Source organism: Solenopsis invicta, chromosome 16, assembly GCF_016802725.1.
Source record: "Solenopsis invicta isolate M01_SB chromosome 16, UNIL_Sinv_3.0, whole genome shotgun sequence".
Classification (NCBI taxonomy): domain Eukaryota; kingdom Metazoa; phylum Arthropoda; class Insecta; order Hymenoptera; family Formicidae; genus Solenopsis; species Solenopsis invicta.
In genome coordinates, this window is record NC_052679.1 from 4,124,837 (window position 1) to 4,145,687 (window position 20,851).

A 20,851-nucleotide genomic window follows, 5' to 3' on the forward strand; every position below is an offset into this window, starting at 1 on the left:
ATTTCGTGTCAACGAGATCAACACAAAAAATCTTTTAAAAAATTATTATAGAAATAACAATTATATACCATTAAAGATATAATTGCAATAATTTATATATAGGCAATGTTTTATCTAAACAGGGAAATCAATCCAAACAAAAAAATTAATTTTTACGAAGAAAGTTAATTATATCTAAATATGTATTATAAAATAAACATAGTTCCTAAAAAACCTCTCTCAAATAAGTATGACTTATACTAATTTTCTTCTTCCTGCAGTACTTTAGATGTGAGTCATACTAGCCAATTCCGTTACGTCACTACAACGGGAGAGAGTAACGTACCTTGAGTGGCATTGAAAGACGGATCTAATGCCGTTGTGAGATCCCACATTTGAATAGTGCCGTTAGAATGACCAGTGAATATAAAACGTCTGGGCCTTGAGCCCATGCGACTAGAACCTTCACACTCGTGCACGTAGAATGAGCTTATGATACTGCCGTCCACAGACTGTATTACGCAAACTCTTTTTCCATTCGACGCTAATCGTACGAACAACTGATCAGTTTCGGGTACGACTTTTTGCACAAACACTTGCTCATCATCTTGTTCGCCGAATGGTCCTACGCACATTTTATTCAAATATCACATTAAGAACGTAATTTTGAAAAATATTTAATGAAAATAGAAACATTGGAATAAAAGAGTTATAAAAAAATAATTCCAGATCGGAGAAAGAATGGTGATAGTTCAAAGATATTGCAACGTACCAAAATCGTTGCCAGCGTTATAGCTAACGCAAGGATCTATTGCTTCCAAAGAAACAATTTTGAAACTCGCCTCGGGCGTTGATCCTGGTTGAGTCGAAATCATTCCGCGGAATCTTGTCACCGCCCAACTTCTAACGTGATTATATTCCGAGCAAACCGACACTAAATATTTTTCCGAGAGTGTTACCTGTTACATAATTTACATATAAATTAAATTAATACGATATTGTAATTTAACGTACAATATTAACATAAAACTCTGTTGGATACATATTGGTGCTAAACATACTTTGGTTACGCTGCTTTGATGCACTGTGAAAGTTTGGAATAGTTGCGGACCGTGACCAACAGTTTCGGGATGCTGAACGATTACTCTGACACTTCCAGATTTGGTGCCATAAGCGATTTCTATCCAATTTCCGCAAAGACCTATATTGGGAGTGATACATTTTTAAAAGAATGTACTTTATATTTCATTAATCATCTGATACACTTTGAGAATTAGAAAGGGAACATTATCAGTTGATTATACAAATAACAATATTATATGCTAATTGAGATCTTCAATTTAAGCTAGATCTACCTATCAAATTCAATATTGTACTGTAATATAAGAATAAGATGAAATTTGACAGTGTATCAGAGGATTAATTACTAATATAATAGCTACAATAATGAAAAATTTTGAAAATATAGACGTAACATGATGTAATATTTAAATAACATATGTGCTCAGATGAGTATTATTAATAAAAAATAATACGTATATGATGTCTTGAAGCTCACAATGCCTCATGCTGCACATTGCAACAATAAGCACAAGCTGTTTATAAAAAAATATAACGGTGTATATATATAATTACAACTATACTTCATAATTTAAGCAATATGTTTACATGTGCAGATATTAATAATTAACGTTATTTAAAATTAATTTTTGTACAGATTTAATAAAAAGAAAGTAAAAATTACCTATATAAAATTGTCACTACCAACGAAAAAAAGTACACAAGCAAAAATACATGTTTTCTATTACCTCCCTTTCCCCTCTCAGATGCTGGCATGGAACATATTACTATGAATAGAAAGAGCAAGCAAGCAGCTCTAACAAACAAATTAGATTAACTGAATCCACTGCGTAAAGTATTGTTAAGAAATAAAAAGAACATCGCGTTAGTACAACTGGAAGCATAAGGATAGCAGGGTTGTGTACACAAGTTGTGCTATCTCTAATATCGTAAGTGTCTCGTGTTCGTACTTTCGCAGAAAGAGACGTGTACAATTTGCATTCATATTCTATTAAAACAAATGTGCTTATAGACACGCTTCTATGTAAATGTATATTTTTTTTTTTTTTCATATTTTCCGATATAAAAAGATACCTATGCGCCAGTGCATTGATGTAAAATTTAATGCTACTATCTGGAGAGGAAGAGGATGTACGTTCGCTGCTATTTAATCGCATGATTCACATTTGATGCAATCAACATAAAGATGAAGGCGGATGACGCTTTGTTTTGTATGACATTTGCTGGACGTAAGAAAGCAGAAGGTCTGCTTACATCGACCCATACTTGCCTTGTGCTATTTATCCAGTTGTACGAGAAATGATGAAGCAAAGAATGTAATAATAAACTCTCATTAATATCTTTAAGGACCAACATCAAACCTCTTATATCATTCCTATAATATCTTAATGAATAAAATATACACGCCGGTTAGTAAAAACAATTATATTTACTCCTATATGATCACTAATGATTTGTTAACATATTTAATAATTTATAGTAACTGAAATAATGATCCTCGCGAAATAAAGTTGTTGTATTGGTGACGTTTGTTATTACATTCTGCATTAAAGCAGTCTTAATAAAAAATTTTGATAAAATACGTCACTCGTTGAGATCGTTTCTTAACAAATAGTTGTCTCTAAAGGAAAAGTCACCTAAGATTTCTTTATCTCATTACTCGTCGAGATTTTTATATTAAAAGAAAAATAAATATAAAAGGAGACTTACTAGTCTTTGGCGTCAAATATACAGATATCGCAGTTATAGGATCGTAACTCGGATCTCGATATAACTCAGTCACAAGCAGGTCGTTATCCTTCATTCGCAAAGGAAATTTTTGCATGTCTGTAATTCATACAATAACCAAAATTATTCCATAATTTTAAATTTAAAAGAATTGTTTTGTGTCCTACTAATGCTCTGAAGTTATTAAAAATATTCTTTTATAAATTCAAATACTTTTAATATTTAAAGCCCTAGAATGTGATTTTTAAACTCTTGTAACTCTTTTCTAATGCATAAATTGGTAATAAGTAAAAAAATATTCAAATTTTTACTTAGAAATATAATATCTTTCTTGCTTACCAATATAATAAATAGAACCGTTGTTACAACCTAATAAAAGAAAAGATCCAGCCGTATCAAATGACAGGATGGGCACTACGTCTTGTATCTGCCAGTGATGAGTCATCGCATGCCATACTCCAATTTTTCCGGTCGGTGACAATGCAACCAACTGGCTGCCAATAAAAAATAAATATTCTACACGCACATTCAAATTGAACGTGCCCACGTTGATTTTGATCCCTTCCTCGGACACACCCCAGAGTCTTACTTGACTGCCATAAGAGATTGCGACCATTTTACCATCCGCGCCACTTCCCATCTTCGCGTTTATTGCCACACGTTCTATTATACACTCGATATGCGGACTGGTAAACACATGTTGCCATCCGGATGAGTCTTTCAGCCGGTAGCACGTAATAAAATGCGCATAAGCGATCACTATCCAATTGTGATGGGCTTTTATGATTTGCACTCTTAAAGGGTCCACCCATGACGAAACTACAATCAGTGTTACTTCATTAATATTAGAAATAGAAAATACAATGGAAAGCACATTTTCTTTTTGAACATTATTATTATATTTCTTTTTTTATGAAAGAGCTATTTTGTTAGTGTAACTTAGAGAATTATTACCTTGTTGTGCTCCAAATATTAGACCGATATCATTTTTATACAATTTATTTAGATCAGCTGAGTTGTTTCTTGCATGTCTCAGATCTAAAGATGGTGTGCGAGAATGCGGAAGGCCGCGTTGTGGCAATCGATAATCTAAAGAGGAATTTCTCATATGTGTTGCTAATGCACTTTTATGACTTTGTGGAACTGCAACAAAACAATTGCTTGTTAGCTTTTCATTTAATGTTACATTATATGACTGTTTTACATATATAAATAAAATATTCTAGATAAATATAATCTCACTAATAGTAAAATTATTGATAAAAATAAATACCATTGGCATTTTGATTAATAGAGTTAGTGGTTGTCACAGATTGCGAGGTAGATGGTCCGTCGACTCTAGAGTGTGAAGTAGAACTAACTCTAATATGAACCGATACGTCACTAACGTTTGATGTTACTGCAACAGGTTCTTGAAGTGGTATACCTTTAAAAAACAAATGGAATAGTTGCAGCTTATTGTAATATGTGATAAACAATATAATTCTATAGCAGTAACTTACTTGGAGGTGGTAAATAACCATAAAACAGTACATCACCGCAAGATGACTGAGTCAAATCTTCACAGAGCATCAACCGTTTAACGAGAGGAGTGATGCCATAGTATTCGGCTTCGTGCCTTAAAGTTCGAATATCTACATTTTTTAGATCAATGTCCTTAGTACGAAGATAGTTCAATATAATGGAGAATAACTTTGGGTCTCTATCTATAAAAAGTGCACCAGTCTCATCCTTGTAACTGTCGATTCTATTACTTAACAATGCTGTGAAGAAAGAATCTTGAATCCATATTAGAGTTTGACGAGACGTAGAGAATCTGAAAAGAGGTACGGTTGTTACATATTTTAAACATATTTTAAAAATCTAGTAGGCAAGTGATGACAGTAGGAAGGTAATAAATTTAATTTAAGATCCATTGAGAGAATTTAACATGAAATCAAAAATTAATAAAGATATTAAAGCAAAAGTGTAGAATAAGATAAAAAGAGACATGAATCCAAATAGCAAGTTCAAGAGTTGACAGGATTAAGTAAACAATTGATGATGGAAAAACGATTGCCGGCCAAAAGTCTACCTGGTGCCGCCAACATTCAGGTGAACGATATCGCTCACGCCTAGATGAGCCGCAGCCATTCTCGCGGCTATCGCGGGTTTTCACAATGACAACTCATATTCCGCGAGATCGTCGAGGATGTCACAATAATCGTAAGCGAAAACAACCCTACTGCGACAGGTTATACAGGTTATACTTGGTTACAATTATGCATGCGTCAGCGCAATCCTGCTGCGCACGCGCGACTAACCAGCGACTCTCAATCGAGAAGGACACCTCAAGTCGGAGTTATCGATTATTAACTGGATCGAGAGATCAAAATTTGAATTTGAATTCAAATGAAAATGCATGTAAAAAAGATATAATCTCTTATACAAAAGATATTATCTCTGAAAAATGTTACAAATCTAAAAAAAAATACAGCTACAATTCTTTATGAAAAAAAGCTTAAAAATTCAAATTATAATAAAACATGAGCAACGTAAACGACGGCATAATTAAAATTTGCAGTTATTCCATTTGTTAATTCTGGGATTATTATGCGAATAAATGCGTCCATACATTTATGCGATGACGTTCATGCTGAATAGATGCATATTTATTGCCCCGTAGAAACTTTCGATCGTATAGATAGCCAATAAATGCATATGGATTTATGATATCATCAACATGCACAAAAGAAATATATATTTTAGTTTCAAAAATTTAATAATGCATGCTTCACATATTTGTCTTTTCTCTTACATAATTTTCCTTTTACGAGTGTCTCTCTCTCTCTCTTTCCCCTATTTCATTTATTTTTAACGCAAAGTGCGAAACGTGCAATGACGCAGATAGCCCTTTCTCTATAGCGCAAAATTTCCCTGTAATAAAATCGAAAATCACTTAGAAAGATAGAATTGCTCTTACCTATTACCTTCTTACTTTCTACACGCTCGCTATGATTACGTAGAATATTCGCAACTACATCCTACTCCCCTAAGTCACTGGCGTAGAATCTGAAATAATTCTCGACCACCTACGTAAAAATCATTGCTTGAAGAATATCAATTATAACTTCATAAAAAACATATAAAAATGCTGTAAAAATACAACATACAATTTTTCACGAATAACAATAAATTTTTGCACGAAAATGCGCATGGCTTCACACAGACAGATGACAATGCATTTTTCTTTTCCTACCGAAATGAAAACAAGTCGACATCTATGCACACGAGAAGTTTGCACCCGGCCGTTAGCGAGTTTCGAACTTCGGGCATTATGCCACCTACCAAAGCGATATCCGGTCGTTATCTCGTCGTTCGTGCGATCGAATCATGAGAACAGAGGGGAAGAAAAGATTGGCAGTTTCGAGATTGGCACATTCGAGATTGGCACATAGATCCCGGTGAGCGAACGCGAACGGAGACTTCCGGCTTTTCCACAGTCGCGAAAAGTCACGAGTCGCGATCGCATCGTCGAATCGAACTGATAATCGGGCCAAAGAAGAGAAGAACACGGAACGTCAAATGGACGCTGATAAGGAATACGACGATTTAATCAAGCACATCAAGAGAATGGGCAAATTCATTTCAATTTGGCCTTTGGAGAGGGATCCTCCAACCAACGTAAAACTGTTCAGGATTTGTCACGTGCTCTGGTTCTTTTTCGTAGTATGCAAAATTAATATTTTACTTTATTAAATGAAGAAAAATTTTAAGATAAAGAACGAAAATTTACTTTCGTTAGTAACAAATAACTTTATAATTAAATTTCTCTTGTAAGCTTTTCTCTTAGATTCTTCATAAATGAATTATGATTGTCATTAAATTCACTTATACAAATTAGATAAATACTTTTAAATCTAATTTAAAAAATTCAACGTGATTAACATATAGCTCATCGCAATAAGTGTCGCCGTGACGGTTGATTTAGTTCGCAACATTAACGATTTGGATAATCTGACAGCATGCGCTTTAATGGCCTCCACAACTTATCTCAGCATAATACGTCTCACCGTTTTCTCAACTCATCAAAAAGATATGCTGTACGTGGTCGAGACTATGAAAAAAGATTGGGTTTGTTCATCTTACGAAGACAAAGCTTTTCTAAAGGAGAAGTGCCTTTTTGCGTTTCGGGTTGCAAAATGCTTCTTAATTATGGTAACTATAACCACATTTTTCTTCGGATGCTCGCCAGTTTTAGAGGTACGTACAAGAAGTTAGATATTTAATATTTCTGATAATTTATGGCACATATAGACTATCTCAAAAAACCCAAAAATTTTATCAGAAGCAATAAAAGTATTTTGAATTTGAATTAAAAATTTCCACTTTCATAGAAGAAATTTACAGTTAAAAGAAATTTTTGTTCAATTTTTTATTTTCAGTGTTGAATATTTTAATAATATTTTCAAAGTTCTCGTTTCATTGTGTGTGATAACATTACGAATTTTCAATTTTATAATAATAAAAGATCTATTATTTTGAATTAAATATGAAGTGGCATTAGAATACCCTTCAGTGATAAAGACTAAGATTTCTCCAAGCTCCCAGCTTATTGCTTCAGAACTTCGTACTTCTCTCTATATAACTTTTTAATTGACTTCGTTATTAAATTGTACCTGTAGAGCAATTAACTGCGGAAGTTTTCTTTAAATCTAACTGCCTATTTTCTTAACAAAACGCTGTTTAACGATAAATTGTAACTTCAAGATGTTTATAAAACAAACGATTTTTAAACGAGAGGTATTACTCTCGTAATACCACAGACGTCCATTCCGCGTGTCGCATTGTTACGCGGATTGGACGTATGACATGGCAACATAAATTACGCGATGATTAATGCTGACATTTGTAGCTTTCCGAAATCCTATTTTTTCTGTTTTGTAAAGTTCTCCCGAAATTGTTTATTACCGCTTCACAAATGCAGCGGTAGGACCCTTACATGGAGAATTGTTTTCCGATGGTCGTTTCGCTTTACGAGCCTTTCGAAAACACCTGCACAACTACGCACGCGTACGTTACGTAAACGTTAATCCCTTCGCCGTATTTATTTCCCCGATAAACAGGTAATTAAATTGTTAATAAATTATTAACAATTACGGAAAATTAATTTGAGTTGGAGGGGAATATGATACGATACAATGATAATCAATACTGAATAATATAATTAAAAAGGCAAGGTAGTCATAAATTCCACAAATAATTATCAATTATCTCATTTTCTGTTTTCGGTCGAATTATAATCCTTACATAACCGCGATAAGAAGATAATTAACTATAATAAGAGATAATTGAATATCTAGCAGGATGTATTTAAATTTTGTAAAAGAATTCGACTGCATTTGCATTTAGAGAAAGTGATATATAGGCACACATTTATATTTTATTCATTTAATAACTTTGTTATTGAAATTTAACGACTGTATTCAACAAAATTTTTTTATAGACTCACAGTTATAAAATATTTATTATTTAGGACATGGTTTATAAAAATTTGACAATACTGCATAATGAGTTAAAAAAGAACAGGGGTGCTAGTACGGACTTCTACAAAAATAAATTTGAAAATTAGTTTTGTTTAAAAAATATTACAGTATTTCATTACAAAATTATATATTTTTAATTTTCCATTTTTAAATTTTTCTGCGTTCGGAAACATTAAAGATACATTTTATCCTTTTTATTTAATGTTAAGCAAGAATAAAATAATATCTTTCTGAACGCAGCCTGATCTGCGATTCTGATCTCAAAAAAATTTTTATTTACTCGACTAGATGCATTTCCTTGGAAAGGAGAGAATGTTCCCCTGCCGTGGTTATTTCTTTGCCAATCAAATGGTTTCACCCTTCTACGAGTTGCTTTATGTCTTCAATATAATGGCCGCCGTTTTTAGTTCAAGTACGATAATGGGTGCGACTACTTTTAACTTTGTCGCAGTAACACACGGATCAGTGAAATTCGCGCTACTGCGAAGGAAGCTAGAATTAATAAACAACAATGATCCAGACGTTGACGGAGCAATGGTCGACTGCATTAAGGATCATCAAGACGCTATTACGTAAGTTTATATTTATATTAGACATAATAAGATCAAATTTGTTGTTAACGTGTCAACAATTTGAGAAAAAACAATTTTTAAAATAATTCTCGAATGAAATATGAAGAACATTTGAAAAACATTAGCAACTAACTGCACACTTATGACACGATACAAAAATCGCATATTATATATTATTAATGTAAAATTTGTTCATGATATTTATACAGGGTGATTATTGATGAATGTCCCCACTTTTTACCACAGGAGCACGCATTTGTAATTTCTAATATAATAATATGTTAGAAATACGTATTCGTCGGTAAATCATGCTCCTATGGTAAAAAGTTTCATTAATAATCACCCTGCGGGGGACATTCATTAATAATCACCCTGTATGTATTTCCTGTAACTCTTGTCACTTCTCTCCATTTTAGTTTCGCGGATACGCTCGAAAGAATCGTGAACATCTTGACGTTAGCGCAGTTTGTTATCAGCAGTGGTATGCTTTGCTTCGCGGGATTTCAAATTACTGCGGTAAGTTCATTTGCTAAAAGATTATAAAAATACCATATTGCCAAATGTTATTTTAGATGGTGAAAAACGAGGAACGTTTGATGCAATACATAATGTATCTGAGCGCCGCTATCCTCGAGCTTTTTATGTTCAGTTTTAGCGGAAACCTGTTAATAGACGAGGCGAGTATTCTAATAATTACATATTATTCGATCAAAGCTGTGAGAAGCTCAATAACCAAATAGTTATTTGAGTTAACTTTCCATCTATAATTAATCGGTTAATTTTAATTATGAATTGTGTCATTACAAAGTTCGTTACTTGGAACTGTCCCACAGCAAATGGCATAACTGCACACGCATAAATGTAAAATTGTCTGAAACCAATCCAGCCGATGCTTATGTTATGCTCTGTAAATCAAAATGGCGACTTTATACTAGATACTCATTGTTCGAGACAATTGTGCTACGTTATGTCTAGATTCTATGCATTTTGTGTGTGTGACAGGACTTATTGCTAAAGTAAAACTTAAAATTCATCGTAAAGTTGTGAATCGAATTAACAGTACGATGCAAAATTGCAATTTCTTTTTCCGCAAAATTTCTATGTTTTACCAATTCATACATTATAGTCATTATATAAGCAAGTTTTCATTTGACGTGGATTATTAGATACCACGTATCAGATTGCGCGCGTATCGCACAATTGCACGAGTTTTAACGAGCGATGGAAGACTCAATGCACGATAATCGTATCGACCGATTACCAACGCATGTATCTTCATTAGTACACAGTTCGTTGAGCTTACAATCGCCTGTAATTAATTTACGGCCCACGCTTGTAACGAACCAGAGCAATGCCGTGGGCGAGTCGGCTTACTGTAGCTGCTGGATCGGCAGCACTTTCGGTCGCAGCTTGCAGATCGTGATGATGCGGTCGAAAGTTCCTTCCAAGATCACCGCCGCAAAGTTCTACAGTATGTCTCTCGAAAGCTTCGCTCGAGTGAGTGGATTATTGTGTCAAACAATATCTAAATTTAATTTTCGGCAATGTAACCCAAGATCTAATTACAAAATTATCTAGTGTAGAAATGCTGATACTGGCAAACAATTTTACCAAAGTTTTAGCTAGACAAAAATATTAAATATTCGCTAATAAATTAATTAAGCTATTTCAATTAATTTTCAATTTATAATATTTAACTTGCTTTATAATACAAGCTATAATAAACAATTACATATTGCAGGTACTCAGTGCATCTTTCTCCTATATAATGGTTTTGTTGAGCAGAAAAGAGCACTAAGAAGCAGCAACATTTATAGCAATCGTAGCTCTATTTCATAGAGAATACGTTAGTTGTTCCGCTAGATCGAAAATATCATGCGCAGATCAAAGTGGAATCCCGCTTGAAAGTCGCGGCGTACTTTTAAGATAGCATAAAAGACGGATGAAACGCTTCAAAGGAATCGGGATGAAGGCCATGCGCGGCGAAATGGAATACGCGTATAAGGGGGAACGAGCCGCGATGACCCGTAAGAACCTTCTTAGCCGGCTGTATGTGTTCTCTTCGTTAAATATGAGAGACGTTCCTCCCTCGCAGGCACAGCAAATTACCCACTGATTAATTCCCCGCCGATAGAGCCGCGTTAAGCCGCGGTCGTCACCACCGCGCAACACGGTAACCCAGTAACTCCGTTAAACACCGAGACATGCCACTGACTATGCCCTCGTTGTACAGGGGTAGCGTAATCAACGATACCGCAACAGCAACGATTTGTCCTTGCCCGTTCTACCGAGTTCTGTCTGCCAAATTATACGACGATTCGTAAATCGCGGCTTGTTCCACAATAAGAAATTTAAATGGCCAATTTAAAAGCGCACATCAGTTATAAGTATTTTTTGGACTACGTTTTATTCATATAGAGTTAAAGTTAGACTCTCTAAGGATCTATTGTATATTCCGTTCAAGTCTTGTAATATTATATATTTTTTAAAGACTTCGGTCGTTCAGTTCTTGTATTTATAAATCGAATGCATAAATCTTTAAGACTCTTAGATCTTTCCATTTCTCCAATTCATAGATTTTCTTAGACGTTCATATATTTAGATCTTTGGGCACGCTCGTGCTTTTGAAGTGTTAGATCTTTGAACTCTCTTAGCTTCGAAGTTTCCGAAGCCTTTATATTTTTAGATTCTTAAGCACTTAAGTACATAGATCTTCAAATCTGACATCCTTGAGCACTCGGCTACAGCGAGCACTTAAATTTCTCAATTCTCGCATTCACAAATCCCTCGTACCTCTGACAGCAAGCTCGACGTAGCAAGTTGCCTGAAATCGTTTCTTCCAACTCCTAATCGTGACTACTATCCGGCGTTTTATGGAACGCCATGTACACATAATTCACCGGCGATTCGCGGTGTTCTCTTTTCCGTACTGATGTCGTCGGGGGCAAGGAATCGGGTAACGTCCAGGCGAAATGGCACAGTGAGTTCGACCGAGGCTCTCACTAAAACTCGCTCGTTCGCTCACTCGCTCACTCTTGGTGGGGTAAACCACGAAGCGGGATGGTCTCGGGAGCGACTCGAGGGTATTTTCATCGCGGCAGTGCAACACGTGCACTCAGTACTACTGGTGCACGCATTTGTCTCGATCACTCTTTACCAGCTCACGTTACCAAATTTGTGGCGGTCAGCGGGTGCATTCGACCTCCGTTAGTGGATTGTTTCCGTGCATTTTGTCGTTTAACTTCCAAACGATGATCGTCGGATAGCGATCTGTACTTTGGTGCGATCGACGGTTCCACATTGGAGAACATCAACGAGATGTAGACAGTCGGACGCCAACATTGTTACCCGCGAGATGTTAATATGGCGAACATCAAGGTGGCCGTGCGCGTAAGACCGGTATCTGTTAGGTGAGTGCAACACAGCTTTTGATTTTATTTATAATATATTTTACTTTTTGTGAATATCTAAATCGTTCGCTAAATAATAAGCGCAAACAAAGTTTAGAGAGTAACTGTAATATCTGTAATAAATATTATCATGTTATTTGTTATATAAATTTCAGTTATTTTCACATCGATTGTATTTGTGTAGTTTTAGAAATAAAAATAATGGAAAATCAAACTGATGAAAGTGTAACTTAAGAATATTTTTAATAAAAGAGATATTTGATGATGAGATATTGGAGAATTTTCTAATAATATAAAACAAATAAAGTAGAACAAAACAGCAAGGAAACAAGATAACTTTGATATGATTTATAACCGAAATATATTTCGAGCAGTGCGGGTCGTTAACGGAGCTAAAAATATTTGAGTTTGTTTTGTATTAGAGTTATGTACCGAGTCTCTTCAGTTAATAAAATTGAAAAAATAATAAAAAAAAATAAATAATTTCCTTTTACCATATAAATTAAATTTTAATTAATATAACGACTTAATGTTGATCATAAATATCCTACAATTTGACTATTTTTTTCTCGAACGCATTTAACAAAAATTTAAACATGTATTCTTAAAACTGTTTTGAAAATCATCATAGCAAAAAGAATCATATAATCTCTCCTTTAACGCTTTTGTAAATATCAAAGTATATCGATGTAGGTCAAGGCTTGCAGACTTTCTTCATTATTCTTTTCTGTATTTGCGCGTAACGTTGGTACGTAACATTTTAAGAAGATAAACCTGTTATTTTCGAGCATCAGTACCGGGGCAATTATTATAACAATGACGCATAATAAACTGTAATGAAAAAATTTAATCGGTCGAACAATAATAGGAATACCAAAGTAATGACAAGACTTTGTCTCAACAAGTACCTAATACGTACGCTAGTGAGGGTCAAGGTTTACGACTCGGCTGTGCTTCAAAAAATATTTACCTCAGTTTGTTATACCCTTCGCAGCTATACTTATTTGAAATATTGTGAAAAAATCGCATATAATTCTTTCAGATTTTGTTCTTAGATTTGTAATCTCAAGTCTTTGATCACTAAATCTTTGGAATAAAATGTATTGTAGGCTCATGGGTCATTTTGGGAAATTTTATTAATTTCCAGGCCCCCTTGGTCTTTGTATGAGGTTTCTGAATTCCATCTTTGCATCTGAACATTTTTACACCTTCGAATTCTCAATTTACGCACTCGTGCGCGGCCTCACTCGGTGCAAACACTTATGAACTCGTTTCTATACTTAGACTACTAGGGTGGCGGCAAAAAGACGACACCGCGCGTTCGTTCGCGAGCAGTAGAGGCGACCGAAGCGGAGTCACCGGAAGCGCAAACGAAAGCAATTGAGCGTCGAGAACTTGAGGACCTTCTGTGAAGCTTTCTGTTGCGAGTTATTGAGCATTTATTTGCGCTAGAAATCGTAATTAAAGAGTAATTTATTGCGCCGCGCCGGTAAACTGCACATTAATCGAATAATTTAGGAATGGTTGTAAATATTTTCTTTCTGTCTCGAGATATTTGAGGGTTTGGTTGATTCTCAAATATTTTCGTAATATATCTCCTTTTTTCTTATAAATCTTAAATTATTTTTCTTCTTAGAAAATGATATCAAGAGTTACGCGCAAACGATGTAAATAACAATTTTAATAAAAGTTCCGTTTCTTGAAAAATTGCTTTTGAATTTTTAAAATCCATCCTTCCGTACAAGTGCACGAATCGAGTGCAATCGGTATTTAAACTTTCACCGCGGATATTTAGAGGTGCGGAATGGGGTCTCACGAAATTCGTTTGCAGCAGGAAATGAATGATTTCGCGCCTTCAAGTGTATTACACGTGGCCATACCAAGAGTGTTTAAGTTTCTTAAACTTCATTTAGATACACATACACACGTGTAAATTATTTTTGCTCGAGTAGAAATAAAAAGAAACCAAATTTTTCTCGTGTATGCGATTATTAAAAAAAAAATTTGAGAAAGATAGATTCTTTAAAATAATTTAATTAATAAATATTTGAAAACTTCTCAAAGTTTTAATTCTTTTATAAATTTTTCTCAAATCTTTAAATTCGTAAATCATGAAATTTTTGTACTCATGGATCTTTCAGTTTTTATATGAAGTGCAATCTATGAGAGATTTTGTAAGAGATTCCTCTTTAATAATCAAAATGGATCTTATAACTTGGAAATGGAATTATAACTTTTCGTTTTCTCTTGCATTGAAGTACTTGATTTTAATTATAAAATTATTGTACATTTCAATACAAGAGAGAACGAGGAATCAGTTCATAATTAATAAGATCCATTTTAAATACGAGGCTATGTTTAGTTTTATAAAACTAAATTTAACAAATTACGTTTATTTCACAATCAGTTACCTCACTCTTGCATCGAAAGCTTCAATTTCCTTCGCGACTAAAGAGACGCGCCGATATTTCTCTCAACTAGCCGAGGTCGCTTAATGATTCCGAGAGCGGATTCCTTGCCGAAAATACTTCCATTGACTTAACGTGGGGTGCGACCGCATGAGAGATCGAGAGCGGGACTATGACTTTGTGATGGGGCGCAGGGCGACCTTACTAGTTGACAGCTGGCGCATCTGTTCCGTTTATAGTTGCCTTCGCTTGACAGGTATGCGTGTATCGTCTCTCTAATGCGTTGGCATTGTTATTTTCGTACTACGGCGCCGTAAAACGTGAGAATCGAAGGGGACACGCATGTCTCTTTTTTATATCATTAGGCATACGCGTCGACCAATACGGCCCAGTGAAATTAATTCCTTAAGTTCATTGTGTAATAATAATTAAAAAAAAACTCGATGCAACACGGAAAGAACAATTTTTTTAGTGCAATGTAATTATTTTAATGATCCAACATAATTACTTTCATATCTGTATTTTCAACAAAATCGTTCTTTCCATTTCTTTTAGTAAAGAGCCTAAGAGAAAAACGGCAAAACGGCAAATTCTAAACGTAAAAGAAGCCAAAAATTTAAGAAGATAAAAAAATTTAAAGATTCGAAAATCTAAAGATTTATTAATTCAAATTGCTAATTGTAACTATCTATAAATTTTTGTAGACTGACTTTGAGGAAGAAAAGTGGAGCCGCTTGGGCGGGGAGAGATCATCATTGAAGCTTAGTAAAAATAATACTTCTTACGTATTTAGCTTGTCAACAATCACGTTGGAAGCAATCTGCTTCTAGCGAGCTTCTCTAGTAAGCGATTAAAGTGCAAAGACAAATAAACGGAGCTGAGATAAGAATCAACAACCGCGCTCTGCATCATCTTAGTATCATAAATCCTATAGAAATCTGTTGCGCGTATCCTAAAGTGGGTCGACTTTTGAAATAAATCTATTCGTTAATATTATGACATTATTTTATAGGTTTACTTTACATTTACAATTTTATATTACGTCACATGTATTATATCAGATGTAACGAAAAATTGATGTAAGGATGCAGATAATCACAATCGGCAAGATTATAGATACTCAGGATCCACTCGTGTTGTACAGATCTCTTAATCCCAAAATATGCCGTTTTTGACATTTATTAGTTTTTTTAAAGGTGCACGGATGTGTCTTCGTAATAGGGACAAAAACTTGGATTTCATATAAGCGAGGCGTGGCACGAAATCGTACCGAAGCGTCCAATTAGAACGAAAACAAGTCTAATAGGGCCGACAGAATCACGCGAAATTTAAAGCACTGGAATGCTTTTCTTCGCGAATGCGCTACATGTACGAAGGTAATCGCGCTTCTAACCTATCGTGTCACGCAAAATACGATGTCATACAACACCGACTGACCTGAAAACGCGACCGCCCATAATTCACGATATAAACCTCGTTGCTCTCGAGACTTGTTGCACGTCTTTGGGAAGACATCCTTTGAACCTATAAATCTATTTCTCCAACATATTTTCGGATCTCCACAGTCCTCAATTTTTATTTCTCTTATTAGATATCTCAATTGTATTTTAAATCATTCAGTATTAATTTTTCCTGTTTTTGAAAATCGTAAATGTTGAGCAGTTTTTCGATGATTGTATTTTTTTCTTAAGGCAAAATCGTTGACATTACAAAAAGAAATTCAAACGTATCCATTGTTAAATTGCTAATAAGTTTTGATCTGCGCGTTAAATGCAAATTTATTAATTCGATATACAGTGTTGCAAACAAAATGTTACTTGTCGCAATTCTAAAATTAACGAAATACTTGTTACTTTTAGAAAAGGAGATAATTTTTTTATAAAACAGTCGTAAACGCGATCAGTTGCGCGGAATGCTTTGAGAAAATCGGGCAAAGCTCTCTATAGAATAACAAGGGGGGCGCACACCCCCGTGTGAACGCACGGTCGCATGCATCATCGCTGCTGTCGCTGCCGCCACCGCTTTTCGATGAATCGATTCCGATCCACGAAGCATGAAAAAATGTGCTTGGCAAAAAAGGATGAAATAAAAAAAAAAACGGCGACGGGAGAGTCATGTAACACACATGCAGACGAGGAAGGTGGAAAAACGATACCGGCTTCGAAAATGTTGGCGTAGCTACTTGCAATGCTTGCATGCGTTTACCGTCTCCCCCTCGCAAATATTTGCGACGGTACCATTCGTTATTTTTCATTTGATCGTTAAACCAGCCGACTTCGCAAAATCTTGAAAAAAAAAAAAAAAATCAATTTTAAAGTTCCAATACCATGTGCTTTGTTCGCCTATCTTTAGTCACATTCTCAGAACACAAAAAATAACTCTATAGAAATTTCAAGTTTTCTTGAATACATAAATTTCTAGATTTTTAGATTTCAAAATGTGTTGCTAAATTTTTTTAAATATAGGTATATGTATATATCTAATCATTAATGCATTCAAGTAAAATATATGCATCATCAATATATAAGTATTTATTATTTGCAGGGAATTAAACTTCACGGGGTCTGCGGCGGTAGTCCGCACGGAATCGAAAGAGATTTCTCTGACAAATTTGAAAGTATCGTCGAGCAAGGTCGGGGACAGTCGCGAGAGAACTCGAAGATATGACTTCGATTACTGCTTCGATTCATCGGATCCTGAAGCGAAGAATTACGCCACTCAAGAAATGATCTACCAGACACTGGGCCAGTCTATCTTGGACGTCATGTTCTCTGGTTACAATTCTTGCCTGGTGGCTTACGGACAGAGTGCATCGGGTAAAACCTACACCATGATGGGCACAAAGGTACACAACCATGACGTTGTTTCATCATTATCGCTTTCAGCTGAATCACCGTTGGAATTTTATGAACGATTCATATGTAATTTCGGAATTTTTGATTGCATAGATATAATATAAACTGCTCACGCAACATATTAACATAATTTTAAACATTTTTATTAATTTTAAACTTCAAATGCGCTTTATATATATGTATATATGTATAGTATAATAAATTTATTTGACGTAGATTCTCCATAATCGGTTGTATGAATAATTGAACATTTTAAGCGTAGCTTATTTTGACTTTGTAATGAGACGTTACGAAACACAGATACATGCATTAAACGATAATTTATAAATGTATATTAAGAACTATTATGAAACGTTATATCACGTATCATTATATCTTAATGAAATATTAATATCAATGTTTGTTTTAATTCCTAATTAAAATAATGTGAAAAACTCGATTATTGAACAGTAGATACACTTTTAATCTTATAAGAGAAGAAAACTCCTGGATCGCCTTATACTAAAACAAAAGTTATTTACATTATCAAAGTAAATTATGTCAATATAAATTCAATATTGATTTCTAATATTATTTTTATCCAAGGAGTTTTTATCAAAGTTTCATTCTCTCAATAGCAGAGAGATAATATGGAAAAAATTGCATTTGCGATTTCAGGCATGCCCTCATCGCCTGCTAATACACACTTTGTATTTTATGTCTATTTTATATCAACGTTATTTTCGTGTAGCGGCATTGCAGAACTCTTTTGCCGTCTGAATAAATCGGTGATGATGTGTTTACGGGTCAACGTGCAATGTGCAAATTGTTTCGATTTATCTCGTAATAAATCTGATTGGCACTTTATTTTCATTTTTGCGGTGCATAATAGACCTCCTCCATACATCGTCGACCTGTGCGCCCCGTTTCGCCGATACGCCGCCGGTATTATTTTCAAAAGCAAAGCGCGTACCGTGCCGCGAGCCGAGAATTACTTTGATTTATCTCGCGTTTTAATAATACATTGCGAAATGTTTTTTTTTTATTTTTCGCGCACAATGCGGAGCGGGCGCAATCTATTTGCTTTTATTCCGGTCGGACAGTGTTCTGTTGTCATCAGCGTTGTACCCGCTGACGTTTTCGCAATACCCACGATACCCACGAAAATATCCGTACAAAATGTGTGCAATCTAAAAGTTTCAGCTCGCAAATTTAACAATGAGTTCGTTAATTTTGCCGGAAAACTTTAGGAACTTCTTAACGCTTTTTCACGAAGATCGAGTAGATCATATTTTTATACATTTGCTTTTCCTTCGATGATTCGCATTCCTTTCATTTACAATTCACAAATTTGTAAACCAACACTATAGAGTTTTTAATGAGGCTATGTTTGATACGTTGGAAATATGCCATTGGCTCATTATTGATAAATATTTGTTTAATTAACAAGCTGCTCATTGCTATAATATTTTCCACAATTCTGATTTTATTAAACACATGCAAATTGAGCGCCGCGCTGTGTTGTGAAGTAAACATCAAATAAAAATGCCAAATTTTTAAAACGTAAAAATGGACAAATGTTTAAAACACAGTCAATAAAATTTAGGTGTCTCTGCTTGAATTAAAAGTTTCCTGCATGTCTAATTTTTCATGTAATAGTTTGCAGCAGACTTTGCACTTTTATGAATATTTATAACAGTTATGAAAAACAATTCTTTTTTCCATCTTCAAAGTTGTAACAATAAACTTTCAACTTTCAATATATATATTTTTTATTATAATACGTTAGTTTGATATTTAAATAAAAACGTTTTTATACACACTTTTTATTTGCTTTGATATTATATCCAGTATTCCAGTTAATTGATTATTATAAACTTTTCTGACTTTTTCTCGATAATTATTTCATTTCTCGCTATTGTTATTGTTTACATCATTAAATAATTAAAAATTGTTATTTATTCTAGAATGTTCTCTGTCTTTATATTCCTGGATTTTTAATCTCGTCAATTTTGATCTTTCAGGGTTAATTTTCCTTTTTAGAACACACAAAATGACGTATAATTAAACTTAAATATCGACAAGTTTTCACGTTTCGGATGTAACAAAGCTCATTTCATAATTTGCATGTATAAAATATTATAATGCGACATTAATTTACTCATTAAAAATCTCGTTTATCTTAGTATATATCGTATTAGTACAAATGAAATAAAATCGGCGAGACGAATTTCCCGAGAAATATTTAGCTTCTATCAGCTCAAGCGCTCTAGTATAAATTGTGCTTCGCGAAACTACACGTTTTCCATTCAGCATAAACTGGTCAATGTATATTTAGAGTTTAAATGACATCGACCTGGTTATCAGTTTTCCTCTACCCGCTTCGTATCTTCTTCTCCCTCGCAGTCAATCCCATTCGCGAAATTATTATATCGCATCGCTTTAATTGGCCGACAAGGGAGAAAGAGAGCTCATTGCCGGATCGAATCGACGTTCCGTTTCTCGTCCCGAAAATTTCAAACAGTAAATTGAAACTGTTTTTGCGGAATGGCGCTTAATTAAATTGTATGGCGGCCTCCGTCGGCGTATTCACGCGCGGTCGGCAGATGCATCCGGGAGCGAGCGAATGCATGGTGCGGAGGTGAAAAGGTGGGTGGCGGAGAATGAGGGTGGGTGAGCAGACTTTTAAAAGCGCAGCACGTGTTGCGGCTGTACAGCGCACTCGTTTGTCGGGTTTCAATTATAAAAGGACGCTTCGAGCGTTGGTTAATAATGCATCAAATTTCGAAATTGACAAGACCCTCCTCGTTAAGGTGTCGCGCACTGTTTTCTGATCTGAATAGATTTTATTGACCGTGCCTTTATTCTTTCCACAAAAACTCCCCCCCCTCTCTCTCTTTTTTAGTTTTTTCTTTTATATTTTTAAATACATTTCAGCCGTTTCGTATTTACAGAAATAATTTGGCACAGGATTTAACTTATTAGATATACTAATTAATCTAAAAATAATTAAATATTGTGAATAAATCTTGTGACAAATAAAATTATTTGCACTATGTTCTATCGGACCTCTCATCCTTAGATAATATTTCTGCAATGATTAAAATTTAGAATTAAATAGAGAATATCTAAGTCGAATGTTTGACATATTTTTAATTTTGCAATAATTTTGTCATCACGTAATCCTTTTTATTTTTTTCAGGAAGATCCAGGGTTGATTCCACGGCTCTGCGAAGGAATTTTCTCAAAGATCGAGCAAGAGAACGAGCACGACAGGATCTATCGCGTGACAATTAGGTAAACGCATATTATCCG

At 34.6% G+C, this 20,851-nt stretch overlaps 3 protein-coding genes across 6 annotated transcripts in view; 2 read left to right on the forward strand and 1 right to left on the reverse strand.

Annotated features, from left to right (window-relative positions):
- Nucleotides 1–20,851, reverse strand: part of LOC105203218 (BTB/POZ domain-containing protein KCTD3) — a 57,525-nt gene that overhangs the window by 1,852 nt on the left and 34,822 nt on the right. The window contains exons 1-10 of one of the 4 annotated variants that reach the window (XM_026132985.2): nucleotides 4,862–5,069; nucleotides 4,290–4,603; nucleotides 4,061–4,213; nucleotides 3,742–3,930; nucleotides 3,127–3,606; nucleotides 2,770–2,886; nucleotides 1,788–1,808; nucleotides 1,041–1,180; nucleotides 752–938; nucleotides 326–604 (exon numbers count right to left, since the gene is read on the reverse strand). In XM_026132985.2, the coding sequence (XP_025988770.1) occupies nucleotides 326–604; nucleotides 752–938; nucleotides 1,041–1,180; nucleotides 1,788–1,808; nucleotides 2,770–2,886; nucleotides 3,127–3,606; nucleotides 3,742–3,930; nucleotides 4,061–4,213; nucleotides 4,290–4,603; nucleotides 4,862–4,920 (1,939 nt within the window). In that variant the 5' untranslated portion in view covers nucleotides 4,921–5,069. Of the gene's footprint in view, nucleotides 1–325; nucleotides 605–751; nucleotides 939–1,040; nucleotides 1,181–1,787; nucleotides 1,809–2,329; nucleotides 2,336–2,769; nucleotides 2,887–3,126; nucleotides 3,607–3,741; nucleotides 3,931–4,060; nucleotides 4,214–4,289; nucleotides 4,604–4,861; nucleotides 5,070–20,851 lie in introns of those variants that run through there. The other 3 variants (XM_011171996.3, XM_039458354.1, XM_011172000.3) reach the window with 3 other exon arrangements.
- Nucleotides 6,352–11,426, forward strand: LOC105204154 (odorant receptor 13a-like). Its single transcript, XM_039458214.1, has 8 exons — nucleotides 6,352–6,450; nucleotides 6,721–7,029; nucleotides 7,716–7,856; nucleotides 8,601–8,884; nucleotides 9,301–9,400; nucleotides 9,457–9,561; nucleotides 10,232–10,381; nucleotides 10,626–11,426. The coding sequence occupies exons 1-8, from the start codon at nucleotides 6,352–6,354 to the stop codon at nucleotides 10,680–10,682; spliced, it is 1,245 nt and encodes a 414-aa protein (XP_039314148.1). The 3' UTR covers nucleotides 10,683–11,426.
- LOC105204163 overlaps nucleotides 11,474–20,851 on the forward strand; it is a 36,232-nt gene continuing 26,854 nt past the window's right edge. Inside the window, exons 1-3 of the mRNA XM_011173226.3 lie at nucleotides 11,474–12,294; nucleotides 17,247–17,547; nucleotides 20,739–20,833. Of these exons, the coding sequence (XP_011171528.2) occupies nucleotides 12,248–12,294; nucleotides 17,247–17,547; nucleotides 20,739–20,833 (443 nt within the window). The 5' untranslated portion in view covers nucleotides 11,474–12,247. The remainder of the gene's footprint in view (nucleotides 12,295–17,246; nucleotides 17,548–20,738; nucleotides 20,834–20,851) is intronic.

What these genes read in the sequence shown, in the direction of transcription:
- LOC105204154 (XM_039458214.1), top strand. Translation starts at nt 6,352, where the DNA reads ATGGACGCTGATAAGGAATACGACGATTTAATCAAGCACATCAAGAGA. An exon ending in GATGCTCGCCAGTTTTAGAG is followed by an intron (nt 7,030 to 7,715) that starts GTACGTACAAGA and finishes TGTTTTGTAAAG; the next exon opens with TTCTCCCGAAATTGTTTATT. An exon ending in CGGGATTTCAAATTACTGCG is followed by an intron (nt 9,401 to 9,456) that starts GTAAGTTCATTT and finishes ATGTTATTTTAG; the next exon opens with ATGGTGAAAAACGAGGAACG.